General features: G+C 42.0%; 1 protein-coding gene across 6 annotated transcripts in view; it reads right to left on the bottom strand.

Moving 5' to 3' along the window:
• Positions 1-3,042: 3,042 nt before the first annotated feature.
• The window catches only part of RUNX1T1 (RUNX1 partner transcriptional co-repressor 1), a 132,978-nt gene continuing 115,118 nt past the window's right edge, over positions 3,043-20,902 (bottom strand). For all 6 annotated transcript variants that reach the window (XM_036437584.2, XM_036437583.2, XM_045581306.1 and 3 more), the window contains exons 9-11: positions 19,380-19,448; positions 13,656-13,846; positions 3,043-7,122 (exon numbers count right to left, since the gene is read on the bottom strand). In XM_036437584.2, the coding sequence (XP_036293477.1) occupies positions 6,847-7,122; positions 13,656-13,846; positions 19,380-19,448 (536 nt within the window). In that variant the 3' untranslated portion in view covers positions 3,043-6,846. The remainder of the gene's footprint in view (positions 7,123-13,655; positions 13,847-19,379; positions 19,449-20,902) is intronic.

Here is a 20,902-nt window from a genome sequence, read left to right on the forward strand (position 1 = left end):
CCCACCGGTTAAATCATTCCCCTGGCTTCCTGTACCCCCGGCCAATTGGTTCCTTTCTGGAAAAGCTGGCACCGCATTCCTCCAGTGGCAGACTCAAGGCTATATTTACAGTAAATATTTACCGTGTGCTCACCGGGTGCTGGGCCCCACCACAGGCCCAGGAAAGGGTCTCGCTGCCACTGGTGGATGCAGGTACAGCCACGGCATCCAGGCGGCCAGGTTCTCCCCATCTCAGATTCTCACGGTGAATTGATCTTCTTGACAGTGGAAAACAGAACCCCAGCACAAGAAAACAGCCTGAAGAACTAAAAGCAGATATTCCTTCTCTTACCCATCATGAGTTTTCTCTCCAAATAAAAAAAAATTTTTTTGTAATCCTCACCCTAGGATATTTTTCTGTTGATTTTTTAGGGAGAATAGAAGAGGGAAAGACAGAGAGAAATATTGATGTGAGAGAGACGCATCAGTTGGTTGCCTCCTGCACTTGCCCCGACCAGGGTCTGCAGCTCAGGTATGTGCCCTTGGTCAGAATCGAACCCGGTACCCTTCAGTCCCAAGCCAGTGCTCTACCCACTGAGCCACACTGGGTAGGGCCCAAGTAATTTTTACTAGAATAAAATCGACAATGATATTATCTTCGTCTTAAGGAGTTCTCACAGGCTTCCTGTATATAATCTTGAAGTGTTTTCAACAAATGTTCCATGATGCTGAACATTCCAGAAGCAAATTCCCAAATTACGTTGGCCCTACAGCCCTGCTTCTATGGAGAAGTGGCCTGAGGAAGAAAACATTTTCTGTATTTGTCTGACTCAGTTTCCCCAGTGTGACTGAGAATAGACTGCACAGGGACAGGTTTGAGCCAATACTACTTTATTTAATCACCTTGGAGTACAGGTATCAACACCCACCAATACAGAAAGTACCCCTTTGTTCATTCCCTCCCCATCCACTTCAGAAAAATAGCTCTAAGCTCTTTCATGGTGATCCAACATCATCCACATCTACAAAATGGTGTCCACCACCATTTGGATTGTGCTCCTATTTTTCACGTAAACTACAAAGCATTTCCTCTTTGTCCAACATATCCACCTGCATGAAATCATCCCAGAGGAGATGAGTTCAGGAGCTACTTAGAAGGGAACTGTTTCAATGGGTCTCATTTCTTTCTTATCTGCTAGTTTCTGGCCTGTTTTGTTCTGAAGAGGAAAAAAAGACATATTTACACATGAAAGGATAAGCCACTTAGGTCAGGCTGGCTTGCTGAGGGGAAATAAATCACTAACTACTGCATTAAGTATCCAATATGAACTATCACAATGGGGTAGGGAGGCAGGAAAAGGATGTCCATTATTAATTTAAAATTTAGTTTTGTGTATTTTTTTCCCTCGTGTCTACTGCCAAATCCCTGGATTAAGAAATGTGAGAAAAGCCGAATTTCCCAGGAAGACCAGCCTTGGGCCCGGCACCTTGCTAAAGAAGATGAATAGATGGTCTTGGGCCAGCCTCCCATGTAACCCACACCCGCCTCCGTGCCTTCTCTACGCACAGGTGTTTGCCCGGGTTTTGTACTCTCTTTCTTGGCAACCTTTTTGGTCCATAAAGTTGAGAACATTCGGGAGGAAGAGGCATTTCGCTACAATACAATACATACATTACTTAAAGAAAGAAAGAAAGAAAGAAAGAAAGAAAGAAAGAAAGAAAGAAAGAAAGAAAGAGAAAGCACCAGGAGAAACAAAGCCATAAAGCAGAATCTTGGGTCATGAAAATTACACATAAAAATTAACAGGGGCAGAGAGGTTGGGGCTTCAAACTCCAGCCAATTTTATAACTTAGAGTGTGAAAAGGATATGTGGGTGTTTAACAATGTACAAACACAAGAGTGCAGCCTGGCCAGCATGGCTCTGTGGTTGAGCATTGACTTACGAACCAGGTCATGGGTTCAATTCCTTGTCAGGGCACATGCCCAGGTTGTGGGCTTGATCTCCAGTCAGGGGCGTGCAGGAGGCAGCCAATCAATGGTTCTCTCTCATCATTGATGTTTCTCTCTCTCTCTCTCTCTCTCTATCTCTCTCTCTCCCATTCTTTGAAATCAATAAAAATATATTAAAATAAAAAATAATAAAAAAAGAAGCGTGAAAAATGCTGGCTAATTTAACTGGAAAAGCATGGTGGACAAGGCAGATGGAAGCCAGCTCTGCTCCAGGGCGCCTGCCAGGCAGGAGGGTCTGGGGGAACGGAGCAACCCGACAGCCAGAGTCTGTGAGGTTAGCATGACCCTCTCTGGAAAGGGGTAGGCACTCATTTCTAATTTGCAGTTTGACCACCAGTGGTTGGCAAACTCACTAGTCAACAAAGCCAAGTATCAACAGGACAATGACTGAAATTTCTTTTGAGAGCCACATTTTTTAAACTTCTCCTAACATCACTTCTTCGAAATAGACTCGCCCAAGCCGTGGTATTTTGTGGAAGAGCCTCATGTGGCTTGCCAGCCGCAGTTTGCCGACCACGGGACTAAGCGAACCAAGCTCTCCTTCCCTCTGACGACCCATTCTCCTCACACTCCCAGCTCCTCTTGCCTGAGTAGCACCCCCATGAACTAACCTGACGTTTGCATCATCCTGACATCATCCTCTACCCACCAATCACGGAGGAGCCACGTCCTGGGACAGAGGCATGCTCCACACATGTGCTTCAGCACCCCCGAGGCTGGACACCCTGGGCCAGGGCCACTGGCTAGACAGCCAAAGGCACACACAAGGTCAAAGGGAGGCAGAGAATACAGATTTTTCTTTAAAACTTTATTACACAGTAAAGAATACAATACCTGAATCATACTTTAAAGATTCACAGGTTGACAGACCATACATTACAGTCCAACTAAGGAGAAAAGGATAAACAAGAAACCACAGTTCAGACATAGTAGACTTAAAAGCTCAAGAGTATGCTGACAAAAGCATGATGCCTAGACCCCACCCCCCAGTGTTAGTCTACCGTTAACTTGTGGTACATGTCTGAATTAAGTATTGCACAACAACTTTAATGTTTTCACAAGAAATGTCGCAGAACCCAAAAGAACGTTTTCTTTAAAACAAAAAAAATTACTTCAAATCTGCATTTCAACAGTCTCCAATTTTTTTTTTTCTTCTTTTTTCTGTCCCTTGAGGAATTCGGACAACACGGAGTCACTTTCTTTCCCTAAGTTATTCCAGACATAGGCATGCTTTGCATAAGTAAACCAGCCTTGAAATTTTTAAATCCCCAAGACATGCACCTACACATAAATTTAAAAAAAAAAAAAAGTTAGGAAAAAAAAAAAGAAATTTAAAGACAGGTAGCCCTATCACACACAGTCTCATGACAGAGGAGAAGAGAGTCAGAGACAGAAATAAGATAGGGAAAAGCCCTATTTCTATCTGCGACCGCCATCCAAGGAAGGTTCACTTCTTAAAAATGTGTTATACCTACAAATGATACTCTCACATGGCCTGTACATACGTGACAAGCAGAAAAGGAAAGCTAACAAAAGTGTTTTCTTTTCTTTCTCTTCTTTAGGTTTATGAGGTCTGCATTGTTACCAAGGAGTGATATGGTTTGCAGCTGTATGAGCTTAACTTTTGGTATCCTGGTTCTTTTGTGCCCATTTGGTTTGACTAGACCAGTTTTTGTGTTAGCTACTGGTGCAATATACATGCTGTCAAGAGGTAGAGTGAAACTTTTTGCCACTGAGGAGAATGTAGCAAAACAGGAAGAGGAAGAAGAGGAGGAGGAGGAGAAGGAGGAGAAGGAGGAGGGAGAGAAGGAGGAGGAGGAGGAGGGAGAGAAGGAAGAGGAGTCAGAGATAGAGCTCAGAGTTAGGGATTTTTTTTTTCTTTCTTTTTTGTTTTCACTCAGGGTGCCCTGAATTAAAAAGGGATGAGACGTACTGTTACTAATCCTTATTTTACACACTAGTGTAAAGATAACAGTGCTGTTTCACATACATCACAGCTTCTAGAGATAACGACCTGTGGGTATGACATACCTCATTATTATTAATTTTTTTTTGGGGGGGGGAGGGATTATTTAACCCTTCGTAGCCTAGAACATGTAATAGCTCTGTAAGAAAGGACTGTCCAGTGTCACAAGCAGACTAGAAAGCAGAGTGAGGTCAAAGGATTCTGGGAGCACCATGATGAAAAAGATCACCCATTCAGAGCCTGGTTATGTGCTTTCGCTTCCTTTCAAGCAGGTGTGCTGGCCGATGGACTTCCGACATGCAGATCGATGAATATAGTTGCTCATCAGAACTTTCTACACTAAAAAGCCATTTAAAACAACAACAACAACAACAACAACATAACGGCACCGAAACAAAAGCTAATGTGAATAGGAAAAAACCTGGGGTGGGGGAATACTAAAAAAAAAAAATAATAATAATAAAAAGTTTGGGCTTAGGTAAGGTGACCAGACGACCCGCTTTTGGCGGGACAGTCCCGATTTTTAACGAAGTCCCGGGACGCGGGACACATTGATAAAAATCGGGACTGTCCCACCAAAAGCGGGACGTCTGGTCACCTTAGTTTAGGAGTCATAAAGCAAACAGATTTAGGATTGCCTCTATGCAGATACTGAAAAGCTGTTTAAAATGGTACCCAAGGGCTACATTAAAAACAAAACACACACACACACACACTTGCATGCACAAAAAAACACTAATGGATCGTTTTAGATTTTTAGGTAAATGCCTGGTGAGTGTATGTGCGTGGAGAAGGGTCTTCCCAGCCTTGAGAACTTTGGTTGTCTACACAGCCTGCAGCCTGGCTTCCCCGGAAGCACACAACCACATCTTGGGCTACTGGTTTCAAAACGAACAAGCGGTTCTGGTCTGGACCCTGGACAGAGAAGGGTTCATGGATTCGCACGAGACCTGGCTGAACACAGCTCACCTGCTGACCATCGGGAAAGGAGTACTGGTGCTTCTCAAGATTCGGCTTTTGGTCCATCAGATCAGTCTTTGGCGGACTTCCCTTTTGTAAGAATTCTGTGTAACCTGGCATTCAGTGCTTAAAGCTGTCAGTCTACACCTCAGCATTTGGAGCTCTCATGATTTAACGTTTTATTTTATTTTTTGTAAAATTAGAAATACTTAAACAACCTTACAGCAATATGCATGCACTGTCTTTTTTTTTTTTAAGTAGAATATCTTATTTAAAAAAAAAAAAAGTCCCAATAATGATTTTTCAAAAAAAGAAGAGGAAAAAAAAAAAAAAAAGAGGAAAAAATCCACTACTACTATATGCTACAGCTAAACTGGGTGAAATGGCTCTAGCATATTCCAAAAGTTGGCTTAAAAAAAAGTAAAGCATGCCTAGGGGGTCATTGTGACAGTGCAAAATACATTTATGTACATCCCCTCTTACAAAAACACCGAGGCTAGCATTCCATGAACATGCTGGTTTTCAGGAAAAAAAAATCCTAGAAGAGAGTGAAATAGCAGCTCCGAGAGATTTTTTTTCTTTTCTGTTTTCTTGAGGACAACCAAAAAAAAAAAAAAAAAAAGTCTTCCCCCCCCCCCACCCCGAACTACTAGAGAAATATCACTATTACATATAGATATAAAAGCAGCATAGAAAGATACAGGTTTCTCACCAACTAGGAAGAAAGAGACTAAATGTGGGCGTTATGGTTCAACTACGATGCATCTTCACATTTGTCCAACACATTTACAAGAAAAAACACCATCGGAAACCGCACAGGACAGACGTGTCTTCACACGCAGGGAACTACTCGCTTTGAATTAAAAAATCTAAACAGGGCAGGGCTGGAAAATTTGGACAGGGGCTGGAGCTGGAGCCACCATTTATTTATTTATTTTTTTCTTTAAAAAAGTATTTTTCAATATAAAAATGAATGAGCTGGAAACAGACCCAATGTCTTAACTCTGTGGAATCTTGCAAAAGTGAACAAACGTCGAAGGGGTTAGTTAGGGCAGCCGGCTGATGTCAGAGCTGCCAGAATGCTAATTAACTGCAGGCTGAGTCTCTTAACGTGTGTGTGTGTGTGTGTGTGTGTGTGTGTGTGTGTGTGTGGTGTGTGTGTAAAGGAGCCTTTTGTATTAGGGCATATTTTTTCTTCTTGCTGCTGTATCCATACATCCCACTGTAAATCATCTTTTCATTTTTCATTCTGTTGACCTGGATATTATTTCTTTTCAGAAACTTGCGGGGTGGGGGATGGGGGGGAACGAACATCTGTTTCTCCTTCCAATATGCTGCACATATGTGTGTTTTGTAGCGGGTCTTCAGAGTTCAGTTAGCAACCTATGGATGCCGTTCATCTTCTTGTTAAAACGTCTACCACTGTAGCTAACGCTCACGCCCTGGAGGGTTTGCCTCTTTCCCACCTCCCCACCCCCCACCCCCCATTATTGAATATCAGGAACACTGTGTCTTAATCTTAGCAATTTTTTTTTTTTTTTTTTTTGCTTTCAACAGCAATGAGCCATCTCTTGGTTTGCTGTTTGGTAAAGCATCGGTTAATGAGGTCATCTAGTTTAAAATCCCAGCTACTGGCAAATACCGGGGAGGAGGTCAAATCTGTCGCTTCATGTTATATTTCTCTGCTCTTTTCAGTTCTCTAAAGAGGAGATTATCTTTGTGATCCACAGTTAAGTCCTTACGACCCGTGACTGGCCCTCTGTTTTGACTCTCCGTTAGGTTCTCTCTTGCTCAAGGACTGCGATAGGAAGAGTTCATCTACACACAGACAGACAAACAAAAAGAACTTCGAGCATCCGAGGATGGAGGAGGATTGGTTTCTCGGGGTGGTGGTGGTGTCGTGTTTCCTTGGACAGTCCGGAGTTCACATCTAGCGAGGGGTGGTCTCTATGGTGGAGGGGGTCCCCGGGGTGCTGGACCTCGGCGTGGCTGCTGGTGGCGTGTCCATCGGGCTCCCGGCCCCGCTGCTGGGCGTGACCGAGGAGCTGACCGCGGGCGTGTCCCCCTGCGGCTGGGCCTGCAGGGTCTGTCCACAGATGTGGTGGTGCTTTTCCCAGTCCTTGTGCTGGCAAAACGAGCCGCAGTACCGCGCTGTGTTGCAGCCGCTGCAGGTTTCGCTGGCTTTACGGCCACAGTTCCAGCAACTCTAAGGGAGAAGGCAGAACAAAGCAAAATCCCAAGTGAGTCCACTGTCCAAACGAAAGGCTGGGGAACCGTACTGGGCAGCACTGCCCCCTTTTCTTTCTTTTTTTTTTTTAAAAAAAAATATATGTTTATTGATTTCAGAGAGAAAGGGAGAGGGAGAGGGAGAGGGAGAGGGGAAGGGTGTGTGGCTTCAGGCGGGCTCAGGAGCCCACTCTGAATATCCCAGTGGAAGGTCAGCTTGTCACCCTAATGTGTGCGGCTTTACCACCAACACATGCGGAGAAATGGTCAGCAGTCGCCCTGACTTTGCTAGGAAATCAAGGGCCTCCTGGAGTTTCACGAGCTTACAGCCTACGAACTCAAGGACTTGACTTTAAAACTTCTAGAAAGAGCTCAGCTCTACATCCTTATTTTTTTTTACTCTTCGGAAATGATGGCCCCATGAAGGGGGAAAATAAAATCCATAAAAACCTAAAGATCTCAAACGCTGGTCCGTTTGGGGTGTTTTAAATGAACATACCTGAGGACATACATGTTCACATCATGAATAAAAAATAAAATCACAATGAACAATCAGTACTAGCACATTTTTTTTTCCACTTTAATTGAACCAGGAAACTCAGAAGATGTGTACTTCAGATACGAGGTTTCATTGCAAGAATTGAAGCCCTCCTTCCTCAAAATTAATTCCATCACATCTGCATGTACAAATGACCCTGTAAAGCCATACAAAAACGTGGGCTTGGCCCTTAGGAGCCGTGAGGTCTGACATGGCACTCGGAGTGAAGTTTCCTTCCTTGAAGTCTAGTCACTTTTAGAAGAATGCCAGGTGGATCCTGGAACAAATGCAGCAAATTCTAGAAATTACTAAATGACGGCAGAAAATTCCAATTAGAGAACAGAGACTCAGATCCAAAACAACCTTTTAAAGAAATTAAATATCTATCTAAGTCAAGTGGCTTCTTCAAAATATACCCTGGTGTGAGGGTAGGGTATTCTTTGCTGGCAGAGGCACATTTTGGCAGACACAACGGTGGTAACTGCCCAGGACTCAAGGCAGCCGTCAGATTGAAATCAGATGTGGGCAACCTTCTCCATTGAAGCTGATTAAACACACAGACGACACCAGGTCATTACAGATGCATGTGTTGGGGGGTTGGGTAGAGGAGACAGGATGGGGGACTTCTTTTATTTTTAAAGTGTTTTCAAAGATGGGAACAATTTCACAAATGAAAAAAAAAAAATGGAATTATGCCAAATATAGAAACAGATGTTTTGGATCAGGAAGCTGCTGGGAATTGAGCCTGTGTCTCTGTATGGCCGGATTCTGACCCAGGATTCAAGGGCTCTTGCTAATTTTACTCCTATCCCCATTCCCAAGTTGTTGGATCAAATTCATTTACCACCCACCGAGGGGAAGAAACAACCTTCCGCGGTCGGGAGGTACAACAAAGAGCAATTCCAATGGCCGGGCGGGGAGAAAACACAAACAAACGACGTATTTTTATTCCTCTTGACATCGCACTGTAATGACTGTGTAGGGAGCTTTAGCCTAAGTATCCAACCAACAAAACAAAGTCCAAATTGCACAACCCCTTTGAAAAGCTCATTAGAAAAACAGACAAAGCAATTCCTATGAATATATTTCTCTTGGGTGGTTCTTCTGAATTTCCTGTAGACCAGCCCAGTGGTCGGCAAACTCATTAGTCAACAGAACCAAATTTCAATAGGAGGACAGCTATTGAAATGTCTTTGGAGAGCCACATTTTTTAAACTTAAACTTCTTCTAACGGCCACTGCTTCAACATAGACTCGCTCAGGCCGTGGTATTTTGTGGAAGAGCCACACTCAAGGGGCCAAAGAGCCGCATGTGGCTCGCGAGCCGCAGTTTGCCGACCACTGGACCTGCAAGGCTGATGCGTGCCCAGTGGCACTCGGCCCCTCCGGCCATGCTTCTGGGATCAGGGAAACGGACAGAATCCGGTGAGGACTGTCACCTGGATAATCTTATGTTTCTAAGCTTTCTGCTGTCCACAAAGGTGGCAAGTAAAAATTGTGTATCATCCCCATAAATTGTATACAGCCATAAAGGGCAGGGATACAGCGGTCAATGATTTAATCCAATTTTACATTTTTTTTCAATTTGTGCTTGTTATATTCAGGCTAGTACTTTCTGATACTTGCTCTATTTATTTGTTGGTTACTTATTTTATTATTTTTTTTTAAATAACTTGAGCTTCCTTTCAGTCCCTGAAGGAATGATGCTGGTGACTCAATTACCACAAGAGTGTAGAAGGTCTGAGAATAGCATTTCATAGCAAACTTCATTCCCAAATCCAATGGCACTTTATAGTCTTCCCTTATTGGTGACCACATCGTCCCTATTTGAAAAGTGGGAATTAGTCCACTGAGCTGAGTCAGACGAAGAACGTGGGGCTGAACCCCACACTCCCCTTTGCTAAGTGTACTAATGCCACAGAGAAAATGGGAGTGATGGAGGGAAGCTTTCGAATGCCAAAGCTATATGTCAAAGACTACGAACTTCGTTTCCTATCAGTATTCCTCTTCATTCCTAAGAACAAAATGACTTCTATCATCTTGTTATTTTAGTCAGAGAATGGACATTCTGCCCTCCTGGCAGAACAATACCTTTTCTGGTTCCTATTGTTGAAAATTCCTTTTCCAAGCAATGAAACACTTTCTCCTGAATTACTCTAAGTTCCTCCAGTTCTTACATACCTGTAATTCTCCAGAAAAGAAAACCTCTCCCAGGCAAAGAATGCTCAATAATTTAGTAGAGTGTTTACAATTAAAACTCCCCAAATTAAAAGAACTCTACACAAGGTAGCACAACCTACATTCACACTAAAGACCCCAACTTACGTTGCACTCAACGGTTGAAAACCACTTTAAAATACACGCTGCAGGCAGGAAACAGACTCAAAGCAAACTGAGGCTCCAAGAATAAGCAACTCTAGAGGAAATGGCTTCTGTAAAGTCACACAGTTATGAGAGTCCATCGCCCTCTCTTACTTGGGGACAGGAGGGCGAGAGGAGGGACGATATAGGTATAAACAGAGGAAATAAATATGGAAAATAGAAAGTTTCAGATGGCCAGATTCAGCAAATGCCCTTTCTTTTGATATATGCTAATGTTGGCAGTACATTCTTGGTGAGATGTGTAAACACTGTCAAGAGAGAAATTACAGAAAATATCCAGCTGCTTAGATATGTCTGAGGTCCAGCATCATTCTGCTGTAATAATGACAGATGATGCACCCAAGCCAAGTTAGAGAGAACGAGGTGGGAATCGGCGGAAGGAAGTCCAGTGAGGGAACAGAGACACCACCCCACCGTCAGGACAGGGAGAACCCCGCTTCTGCCGCGGGGCCAAAAGGAGGTGGGCTGAGGGGCGGCAGCCAGACTGAGGCCCAGTTTGCCTCACTGCGGTGAGGCCTCTGGACCTCCCTCAGATGCAAAATGAAAACAGCACCATGGACACCAGGTCATAGAGCAAATGAGCACAAGGATAGAAAGCACTTTCTGCCACATCTGGCACAGAGTTAAACATTCACTGTAGGTCTTCTCGTTTTACCCCAGGCAACAAACTTCACGTCACACCCCCCCCACACCCCCCAGGAACTATGCTGAGCAGGGTTCCCGTGTGCTGGGACAGCCGGGGTTAGAACTGCTCTCTCAGGAAAACGTCCACATTACTTTTGCAGAAAAGAGGCTTAATCATTGGAGAGATGGCTCCATCCTGCTCAATCCTGACAAGTGGCCCTGCAGTTCGAAGAGAAGAAAACACACTGTGTTTCTGTATCTGCACCCCCAAATCTCGGCCGTGGTCCTCATGAAAAGACCCTTCTTTCGCTGTTGTGGACATGGATGGACTGACCACACACTCTGAGCTCCTGGGTAGATTCTGCCGACTCCCAGCTGTGACGCTAGCCAGGTGAGTTCCCTCATGGCTAAAACTGTCACGTCTCCACATTCTAGCCACTGGATAAGACAGTTTCACGTCTCTTCTCATCATGGGCGAGACCAAAGCTTGTAGAGCTTTGGTGGCTTTCTCAAAGCCACAGAATTGTGGGAGATGGAATCAGGAATTAAATTTGACCTTCTGAGTTTCACACTCTTCCTTCCAGCATACTGTGCTTTAAAATCCATGGAAAGTGTCACCGAAGATAAGGATAGCGCCATATTAAAGATCAGTTTCCCAAGAGACCCCAAAAGAAAAACAACAACTGCTGAAAATCACTCATACCTGGGTTTTTTCCATCCTATCTACTATTATCATAGCTACTACCATCTATTTATATATAAAAATTTTATATATAAATTTTTTTTATATATTTGATATACCATCTATATATATATATAAAAGTCTAAGCGATGGTTATGACTGGTTGACAGGTCACTAAGACGACACGCTGACCACCAGAGGGCAGTCTGTCAATGCAGTAGCTGCCCCCTGGTGGTCAGTGCACTCCCACAGCTAAGCTCCCAAGGCCAGCCAAACTCCTGGGGTTCCTTCCTCAGACGATACAAGATCGCCCCGATTGTGGACCAGGCCGAGGAACCCCACAGGGGGTTCCACGAATTTGTGCATCAGGCCTCTAGTATTTTTATAATGCTGAGTACTAGGGTCAAGATCATACATTTTCTATACAGGTTTTATGAATAAAGATAGAAAGCTTATAGAGACTGAAGGCATTAGAGCATGTTATAGGATGAATACAAAGACCTAGTTCTCAATTTCTTTCCTCATATTTTCATTTCAGGATTTAGTGATCTACAAAATTCTCAACAGACCTGAAACACTCCTGTGAAAGTGACCATGTTTTAATAATGCCAACAACTGTGCCTCCCAGCATTAGTGACTTGAACAGAGCGAGACAAATTCTCTCCAAAAGATGCGAATGATTTTCTTTTTTAAAGCGCAAAACAAGGTCCTTAAATATCTTGGCCACAGATGCCAATAACACTGAATTTATGTCCAGGTTAACTTAATAACGAAAAAGTCTGCCATTGAAGGGTAGATAAACTTCCCTTTGTCCCTCTTTTCCCGAGAAACTTTCAAATGCTGGAAATCAACTCCTTTTGTCCTCTTAATATTCATCTGCTACACATTAAATACAAATTCTGGGCACCGAGGGATTCCCACAGCGTCTTTCATCTACAGAGAGGCCTGGTACAAATTAAGTTCTTACTCTCCCTCCCAAATTACAGATATGTATCCTGGTAGACCATCGTTTTATCAACTCACAGTTGTGCGAGTTCAGTTAACTGCCCTTTCTGCACACTTACTTTGGGGTTGGGCATGGTGGTGCTGTATCAATGCGGAGTAATGCCACATGCTCTGACTTACAGACCATTTTAGAAAACAATCTGTTAGAGACTGTGTACTTCCCAGATTCTTGAGCCATTTAGGCTGTGTGTGTGTGTGTGTGTGTGTGTGTGTGTGTGTTTTAATATCCTGGAACAGTGGTCGGCAAACTCATTAGTCAACAGAGCGGCAAACCGGGGCTTGGGAGCTGCAACTTGCCGACCACTGTCCTGCAACAATACAAAACAACATTGCCCCTTTCGGTGATGTCACCTAATAAAATGATCTTAATAGTTATTAGAAACAATGTGGAAAAACAGAGGAGCAGAAAATGTCTTAGAAATGTTTAATTGAGGCAAACATGGGTTTAGCACTGGATTTAGGACCAGTAGTTAAGGAGATGACTTTGATCCTGGGCATGTCGTGTGTGTTTGGAGAGCAGCAGACACAGGGTATGGCTGTGAAAGCTCTGCCTTTGGAGGAAAGCCTCGTGCACATGCTGTCCCACACAGCTGAGTGCTGAGTCTCCAAATGGGGCTGGGGAGTCATAAGGATTTCACTTCAATCTGTACCTCGCAAATACATTAAACATTTCCTTTGGCGGAGTTGTTCTTTTAGGTCTCTACTAAAGGCAAAATTTGATCAGCTTTCAACCAATTCCACAAGTGCCAGGACTCCCCTGACTGTCCTAAGTTTCACCCCAAAGATTTGTGGGTCTCAGCCCAGGAGCTGCTTTGACTTGCGACCTCCTGGATCACAACTGAGCACTCCAGAAAGAAGTCTGACCATTTGCACCAGCATGGGTGGACGTGGAGAGCAGTGCGCTAAGCGAAATAAGCCAGTTGGAGAGAGAGAAACACCACCTGAGCTCACTCATTCGTGGAATATAACGAACAACATAAACCGATGATCCAAAAGAGATCCAGAGATATAAAAGCGCGGGACAGACAGTCAAACCTCACGGGGAAGGCAGAGGAGAGGGGGTAGGAGTAAGAAATCAACCAAAGGACTTGTATCCTCTGTGCATAGAAGCATGGCCAATGGACACAACAGTAGGAGGTCAGGGCGTGGGCTGGGGGACGGGGAGAGGACCAGGGTGGGGGAAAGGAGACAGATGCAATACTCCCACCAATAAAGAATTTAAATAAATGAGACTGGGCGCTCTCATTGGCGGAGCCCCTGTCGCCGTCGGGGCTCCCCCTCACCTCGCTGGAGTCCTCCTGCTGGTTGATGACGGCCAGCGCGTCCTCCGCCGCCTGCCGCTTGGCCTCGGCCACCGTGCGCTCCATCTTGGCCCGCTCGCTGGTGATCATGTCGTGGGCTTTCCGCTCGGCCTCCGACACGGCCTTCTGCAGCTCCGTCATGGCCTGGCGCTTCACCTCGTTCACCGCCTCCTCTGCAGGCCCGGACCCCGGGGACAAGAGAACAAATAATTCTCCGTTAGCTCAGGGCTCAATGGGGATCCCATAGGACAGGCGGGGGTGTCACTCCCCACATATGGGGCAGCGCTTCTGGCCACCTGCCCACACAGCAGGTGCCTGAAACTCCTTAGGAAAGCCATGGCTGGGACTTGGACTTGCATTTCTAGTGATATATTTTTAAAATATATTTTTATTGATTTCAGGGAGGAAGGGAGAGGAGGGAGAAATATCAACGATGAGAGAGAATCATGGATCGACTGCCTCCTGCATGGTCCTTACTGGGGATCGAGCCCACAGCCTGGGCACATGCCCTTGATCAGAAACGAACTCGGGACTATTTTGTAAACTACTTCTATCATTATTACAAACTTTCCTACCACCACTAGTATCTCCAGAGAGGGTTGTGAGACCAGGCTAAGCATTTAAAGGACAGAACCATGAGGAAACTGTCCAGATAATTCGCACATATGAAGAAGGCGGCCTGCCACCAGGCTACTGGCTACCGGAGTGCCCTAAGGGTCGTTAAAACGTGTAATACCTGCCTATTGAGTCAGGGGCACTGGCCTCTTTTCCATTAGATTGCCAAATAACATTTTTTCACATGACAACAGCTAACACAATAGTCACTGGTGTGAATGAATCAACATCATGCCTTATGCCTAATTGTTTTTTTCCCCCCAGAATTTGGTCATTAGTTTATGTGTGCCACGATGTGAAAAAGGTTGAAGATCATTGCTATGGGTCAGTACAAACATTGAAAAGTACATGAGTGATGTTTTCAGAAAAAATAAAGGAAATGCATGTTGCACATACAGGTATTTAAGGGCAAACGACTGTTTTGGTGGTAAAAAATAAAGCACAATAGTAGAAAGGTTCTTCGTATAGCCATTAAGTTAGGGCAGACCTTTTAAAGAAGATCGATGATAAAACAGACAGATGATTCAGCTTTTCTTTTTCTTTAATCATTTCCTGAGTAATAGGGATGTGTACCTTTATAGACTAACTGACAGAGATTTTTAAAAATCGTTTTATCACAAATTTTAGCTGTTGTCTGTCCAGTTAATCAAATGAGTGCCCAGTTTCATATAACCAACTGTTGCACTGGGCAATCAGAACTGAATCACATCACAACACAGGCCAGACCACAAACCTGCGAGGTGTCCAGTTCGCCTTCTTATTTAGCCGTGAAAAGTGTGCAAAGATTTGGCTAATGTACAACACAAGATTGACAACTTAAAACAAGTCATTTCCATTTAAAAAAATTAACTGTTCTAATTAACAGGGGGAAACATCCTCCCCCTGAATTCGTTTACCTAATTTTCATCTCCATTCAAAGCAAAATGACAATGATTAATTGAAAATTTAATAAGGAGTCATTATTAACTTGGCAAACCTAGTACCAATTAACACTCTATTAAAACTAATTATGACATGTTTCAAGTGCTCGCACTTAATTGTCTCACCCACTTAAAAAGCACCTTAATTAAATGTTCTGTTTAATTAAAAACATAGATTCCTAATAAAAATGTTTTACTGTAGATTAAAAACGTAAGCGCTGCAAATACTCCTCAGGTTCCTGCAATGTGTATGGTTTATTTCACACATCTACAGTCTGTGACTCGAGCATCGTCAAGAGCCCTCCACTGGTAATTAACTGTCATGACTTCTGCCGCCTTCCTCGTGTGAGCACCGTTATTCCTGAAGTTCATTCATTGGTGACTAGTGGCTGATGGGTTTTATAAACTAACATATAAGGGCGAGAGCCAGACTGTAAATATGAAGTAAAATGCCTTAAGCTTTTATTGGCTGCTTGAAGATAGGCAATGAAACCCTGAATGGAAACAGCGCTGCAGAGGCTGCTTGCACCATCTTCAGGAACAGGCAGGAAAAAAATGCCTTCATTACTCTATCAGAAATGCCGTGGGGCGCCAGGGAAGAACTGCCCTCCTAACCATGCAGCCAGGGTCTCCTGGAGCTTGAATATTCAAAGCGAATTAAAATTCTATCTGAGCGGCAATACAGGACAATAATTTTTGCTTACCATCAAAGCAGTAGCTTGACTAATTGTATATGCAAATCAGGCAATTTGTATTTAAATTATGTATTCCTATTCTAATCCCACAGGCATCTACAGATCAGCAAAGAGAATTGGTAGGACATTTTCAAGGTGCTTGAATATTTATTACCAATGGCAAACATTCACTGATCAGTTGAAAAGATACATATACATATATATACTGAAGAAAACATTCAGTTGCAATTTAAGAGCCATCTTTATGTTAGATTTGTTCCAATTTTATAAAGAGCTTTTGTAACGCTAGAGTATGTTTGGTTTCCTTTGCTTTTAAAAAATACTACTTGAGGGGGAAATTGATGGGACCTTCAGCATTTGTTAAGATTCCAATACTTTAAAATGTATACTGTTATATGTAGTGCTGTATTATTGAGCAACATAAAAATTTTAAATGAAGTTTGTAGATTAAATAGTAGTGATGTACCAATGTCCCTGTCCTCATTTTGGTAACCGTGTTGTGGTTATAGAAGAAAATGTCCTGTTAGGAAATACATGCTAATATATTGGGAGTAAATGGTGTTTTTTTGTGTGTGTTTTTTTTGTTTTTGTGTGTGTGTGTGTGTGAGTGTGTGTGTTTTGGGGGGGAATAATATGATGAACAGAAAAAGGAAGGGAGGAAAGAGGAAAAGAGAGAAAAAAATAGTAAAGCAAATACAGTAAAATAGGGAAAACTGGGTGAAAGATTTAAGAGAAGTTTTTAATAATAATACCTAGAACTTTCTGCACGTTCAACATCATTTCAAAATAAAACGGTGGAAGCTACTATATGCTGTGCCTTTAAGTACAAGATAGGCTTTTTGCAATTACAATTTTCTGTGAAAAGGGGTGCAGGAATATATGGATGTGTTTATATTGCCACTATTCTTGTCCTACCACATTGTGGTTATACTGCACTGACTTTTGGGAGCTCTACCCTGGATATTTTTCAAATGCTTTCAACTTTATTTTATTTCTTACCAACTGTCACAAAGGTAATGTATAATATTTTTTTTAATTGCAAAGACACACTTTATAGGTTTTTCTCAAAAAAATAATAATAATAATTTGCCCACAGAAAATTTCAGAATCCTGGAAAAAACTTTCAAATTGTAACAAGCTGAGCACAGACACCACTTCTGTGTTTTCATTACATTGGATGCCTGGACACTGCTAACACTAGGCATGCTTTTTAAGACGCCTATGAAGATAAAGATTATAAGCAGTTATTTGAGATTTCAAGGCAAAACTGTCATCTATACTATGGGAATTTAATACACTCCTTCACTTGTAGCATCAAGCCATAGAAACTATTTGTAAACTATTCCTATGCTTATTAGGGATATCATATTAGACTGGAGACCTAATATACCTAATATTCCAAACATGTACTTAATCACGTTTAACTCTTAGAGCAGGCATCGACACCATACACAGGTGTTTATCTTCCTCTACTCCTGAAGTCTTCACAATGGGAATTGTATCCAGAATTGGTTATGGAAACCCACAAAACTGACACTAAATCATAGGGAACTCAGTGGATGACAACATGTCTACAAAAAAACTGACTAAGTGGACAATGCATAGTGCAGTGTTTGTCTTTTTGTTAAAGCAATGATTTGGTTGTTATGTAATTAACAGATTATGGAATTCACTCATTTAAAACTTACAGTTCAATATTTTCAGTATATTGTGACAGTTGGGCTACTGTCACTACTATCCATTTTCAGTGATAGGGGACAATGCGATCTGGGACCTGCTTCCAATTGCTTATCCCTTACGGCAGGACTGCCTGTGTGCATAGCCACTCCAGCTGACTTTCCTACAAAGGTGGCCCGGTCAGCAGGAGAAATTTGCTCCCACTTAATAGCAGGCGAACAAAGAAGGGAGCACGTCACAGCACAGAAGGAATTCAGATTACACAAGGCTTTGCTCTCAGGTTTTCTTTACGAGCTATTGAGGATCTCATCTAAATAAGGGAAATGCAAGTAAAAAGCCATCCTTCTGCCATATAAAACAGGAATCCTTTGTACCTCATACTGGAATCAGTCGCTCTGACAGCTTAAAATGGGGGAGAAAAATGGCCAGAGGGAAGATGTGGCGATTCTTTATTCCAGGGAGGTGGCACCCAGCACACTGTGACAGCTCAGGAGGGTCCCGTCACTGCTGTTTAAACAGAGAATCTCAGAGGCGATGCCGTAAATCTTGGAAGACTATGCAGCTGAGCGGGATATACAGCTGACCTTCATTTCAAGCTGGATGGGTCTGTCTAATTTGCATGCTGACATGCAAGAGACTTTTCTGGTTCTCAATCTACATTACTAAGCCTAGAATACGATCAGATTTTAAACTCCTTATTGCTCTGGAAAACAAAACAAAACAGCTATTTCTTAGAAAATCTATTAAAAACACACACACTTGGCTAAGAGCCAAGAGACCAGGGTCAGCAAGTTGCATAGAACTACACACACATCTGAGTCAAATAAAAACTGAAAGAGGAAACTTTTATAAAAAACAAAACAGGAAACCCTTTCCCTTAACTCTTGCTCTCTGGTTAGAGTCACTAGCCCTACACCCATCTGACTGCTTGCAGAAATAACAGTTTTCAGTTTCTCGGCTCAAAAAGCTATTTTAATGTTTGGAATCACAGCAGCTCCGAGCCACACTGTGTGTTTGTCATGTCATCTTTAACTCTTGAAACAGGTTGATGCTTCATCTCCTAAGTATGTTTCTGTAAGATTTTTGCTCAACTTCTATCGTGTTGGTGTTCCACGGAGATTCTGCCCAATCTGAGCTGCTTTAAGCCAAATACGTCAATGAGTCAGCAGGAACTTTCAATCTAATTCCAAGTGTATGCAATATCTCTTAAGGAAAATCAAATGGGAGGAAAAACTAGCAGGAGGTTAGCAACATTGCCATTTAACTTAAAAAATAGGTAGCTGTGATTACTGAATATTCTTAATTAGCTCAGAAGATCCACAATTGGTTATAACAATTGGTTATACCATAACATTTCTGAGTGTCTCAACAAGCCTGTTAGTTTTGATGTGGACTTCTTTAAAATTTAAAAATTTAGAGGAAAAGCCTAAAAGTACGCAATTTAAATTAGAACACTCCAGATTTTTTTTTCCCATTAAGAAAACATTGCATGAAATGAAACTATCACAGTCCCTGAAAATCAGGGGTTTATCATGAAAATATTGCCAGCCTCTCAATTACAGCGCCCCTAGCAAACGCTACTAAAATAAAAACTATCGCAGGTTTCAATCGGGCCTCGTGTGAGAATATTAATCGGGATTTTTACGTTGTGTTTTGTTGGGGGGCGTTTTGCATTGTGTTGTGGTGGAGGTGGTTGTTGTTAGCGGTAAAGTCCCTTCTTGTCAGTCTTCACATCACCGCATTTAACAACTGCACACAGCTGCCAGAACACCGAACTCGTGTTTTTAAACAATTCTTACCAGCTTTCTTCCAGATCTCCTCTGGCACATATCCAGAAGCAGGCCTGTGAAGGAATTCCCGATGTGCATCTATAAAAAGGATAAAAAGCAGTGGAGAGAGGAGGAAAGCACATGAGCACCATTATGTCATTATAAGGAGTAGAAGTTAGCTATGCCCCTTCTCTTGGCTTCTTTACAAACTCAGCTTTAAAAGGCTAAGCATGTCACGTCTAGAAAATAAACAAAAAGAGGGCTGGGTCTTGGCCTACATGCCTCGTATGCTTAAAGCTGACGCGATTTGAATGATTTCATTATTCAATGTGTTTGGAAACACCGTTTCCAGCAGGATCACTGCAGGAATTTCCGTGGGTATATTTTATTTACAGGAAACAAACTGCACTGGTAGTTTTTCTTTCAAGAGTCAAACTGGTAGTTTAAAAAATAAAAGGTTAGGAAAATAAAATTTCCACCCAGCTTTGACTCGACCTCCTTTCAATTAAGAGTGAGCCTTACTGTGTGGCTAACCAGTTCTCACAATCAATTACTTCTTGTCAGCTGATTTCTCAAAAGAAACTTTGCAAGCCAGAAGGGAGCGGCAAGAAACATTCAAAGTGATGAAAAGCAAGGACCTACAACCAAAATTACTCTACCCAGCAAAGCTATCACTTAGAATTGAAGTTAAGATAAAGAGCTTCCCAGACAAGAAAGGCTAAAGGAGTTCATCACCACCAAACGGGTATTATATAACATATTAAAGCATCTTCTTTAAGCAGAAAAAAAAAAGAATATATGAACAATAAAATGGCAATTTATTGTTGATATATTCTTTTTTTAATTTTTAAAGTACATATACATATACTTTAAAATTTTTCACAAAAATTAGATCACATGGATTTGACATGGGTGAAAGCAAGGGGGAATCATTAGAATAGATTCAAATATTCAGTGGACCAAACATGCTTCACAAAAAAGAAAATGAAGTTCCACTTTAAGTGAAATACTGTCCTTATTTTGCTTGTCAAAATTCAAGTTTGAGAAAACAGGTAATATAATAATAAAGCTGATGTAGGAATGCTAATCTCCAAATAACATGTTCATGGAAATGACATGGAAGCTTTTGTATATTTTTATATAGGCATGAAAATAAACTTCACGTGTATACAATCATCTATAGCTAAAATACTCACTACATGTCTTTCATATTGGATTTTCAATAAAAGCATACATAAATAGACATTTTGAAGAAAATCATTTTTAACTTTAAATGATAAAATAATCATTCAATTCTTGATAAACTTCAAGTAACTGAAATTTTCTCTACATGTATATAGCAAGTAGCAGACTTATTTTTTTAAACAATATTTTAACTAATGGCATGCTGAAGGTCAAAAGAAATTCAATCTAGTTTTCTATATTTTGGGAAGCTAAAAAACACACACCAATAATTTAGCTAAGTACATGTTATTTTATACTTAAACGCATCAAATAAATATGAATGTTTTGAATCCTGTAGGGTATATAGATTATCAACTGACCAGCAAACA

The sequence above is a fragment of the Pipistrellus kuhlii genome, unplaced genomic scaffold (assembly GCF_014108245.1).
Source record: "Pipistrellus kuhlii isolate mPipKuh1 unplaced genomic scaffold, mPipKuh1.p scaffold_m20_p_14, whole genome shotgun sequence".
Lineage (NCBI taxonomy): Eukaryota > Metazoa > Chordata > Mammalia > Chiroptera > Vespertilionidae > Pipistrellus > Pipistrellus kuhlii.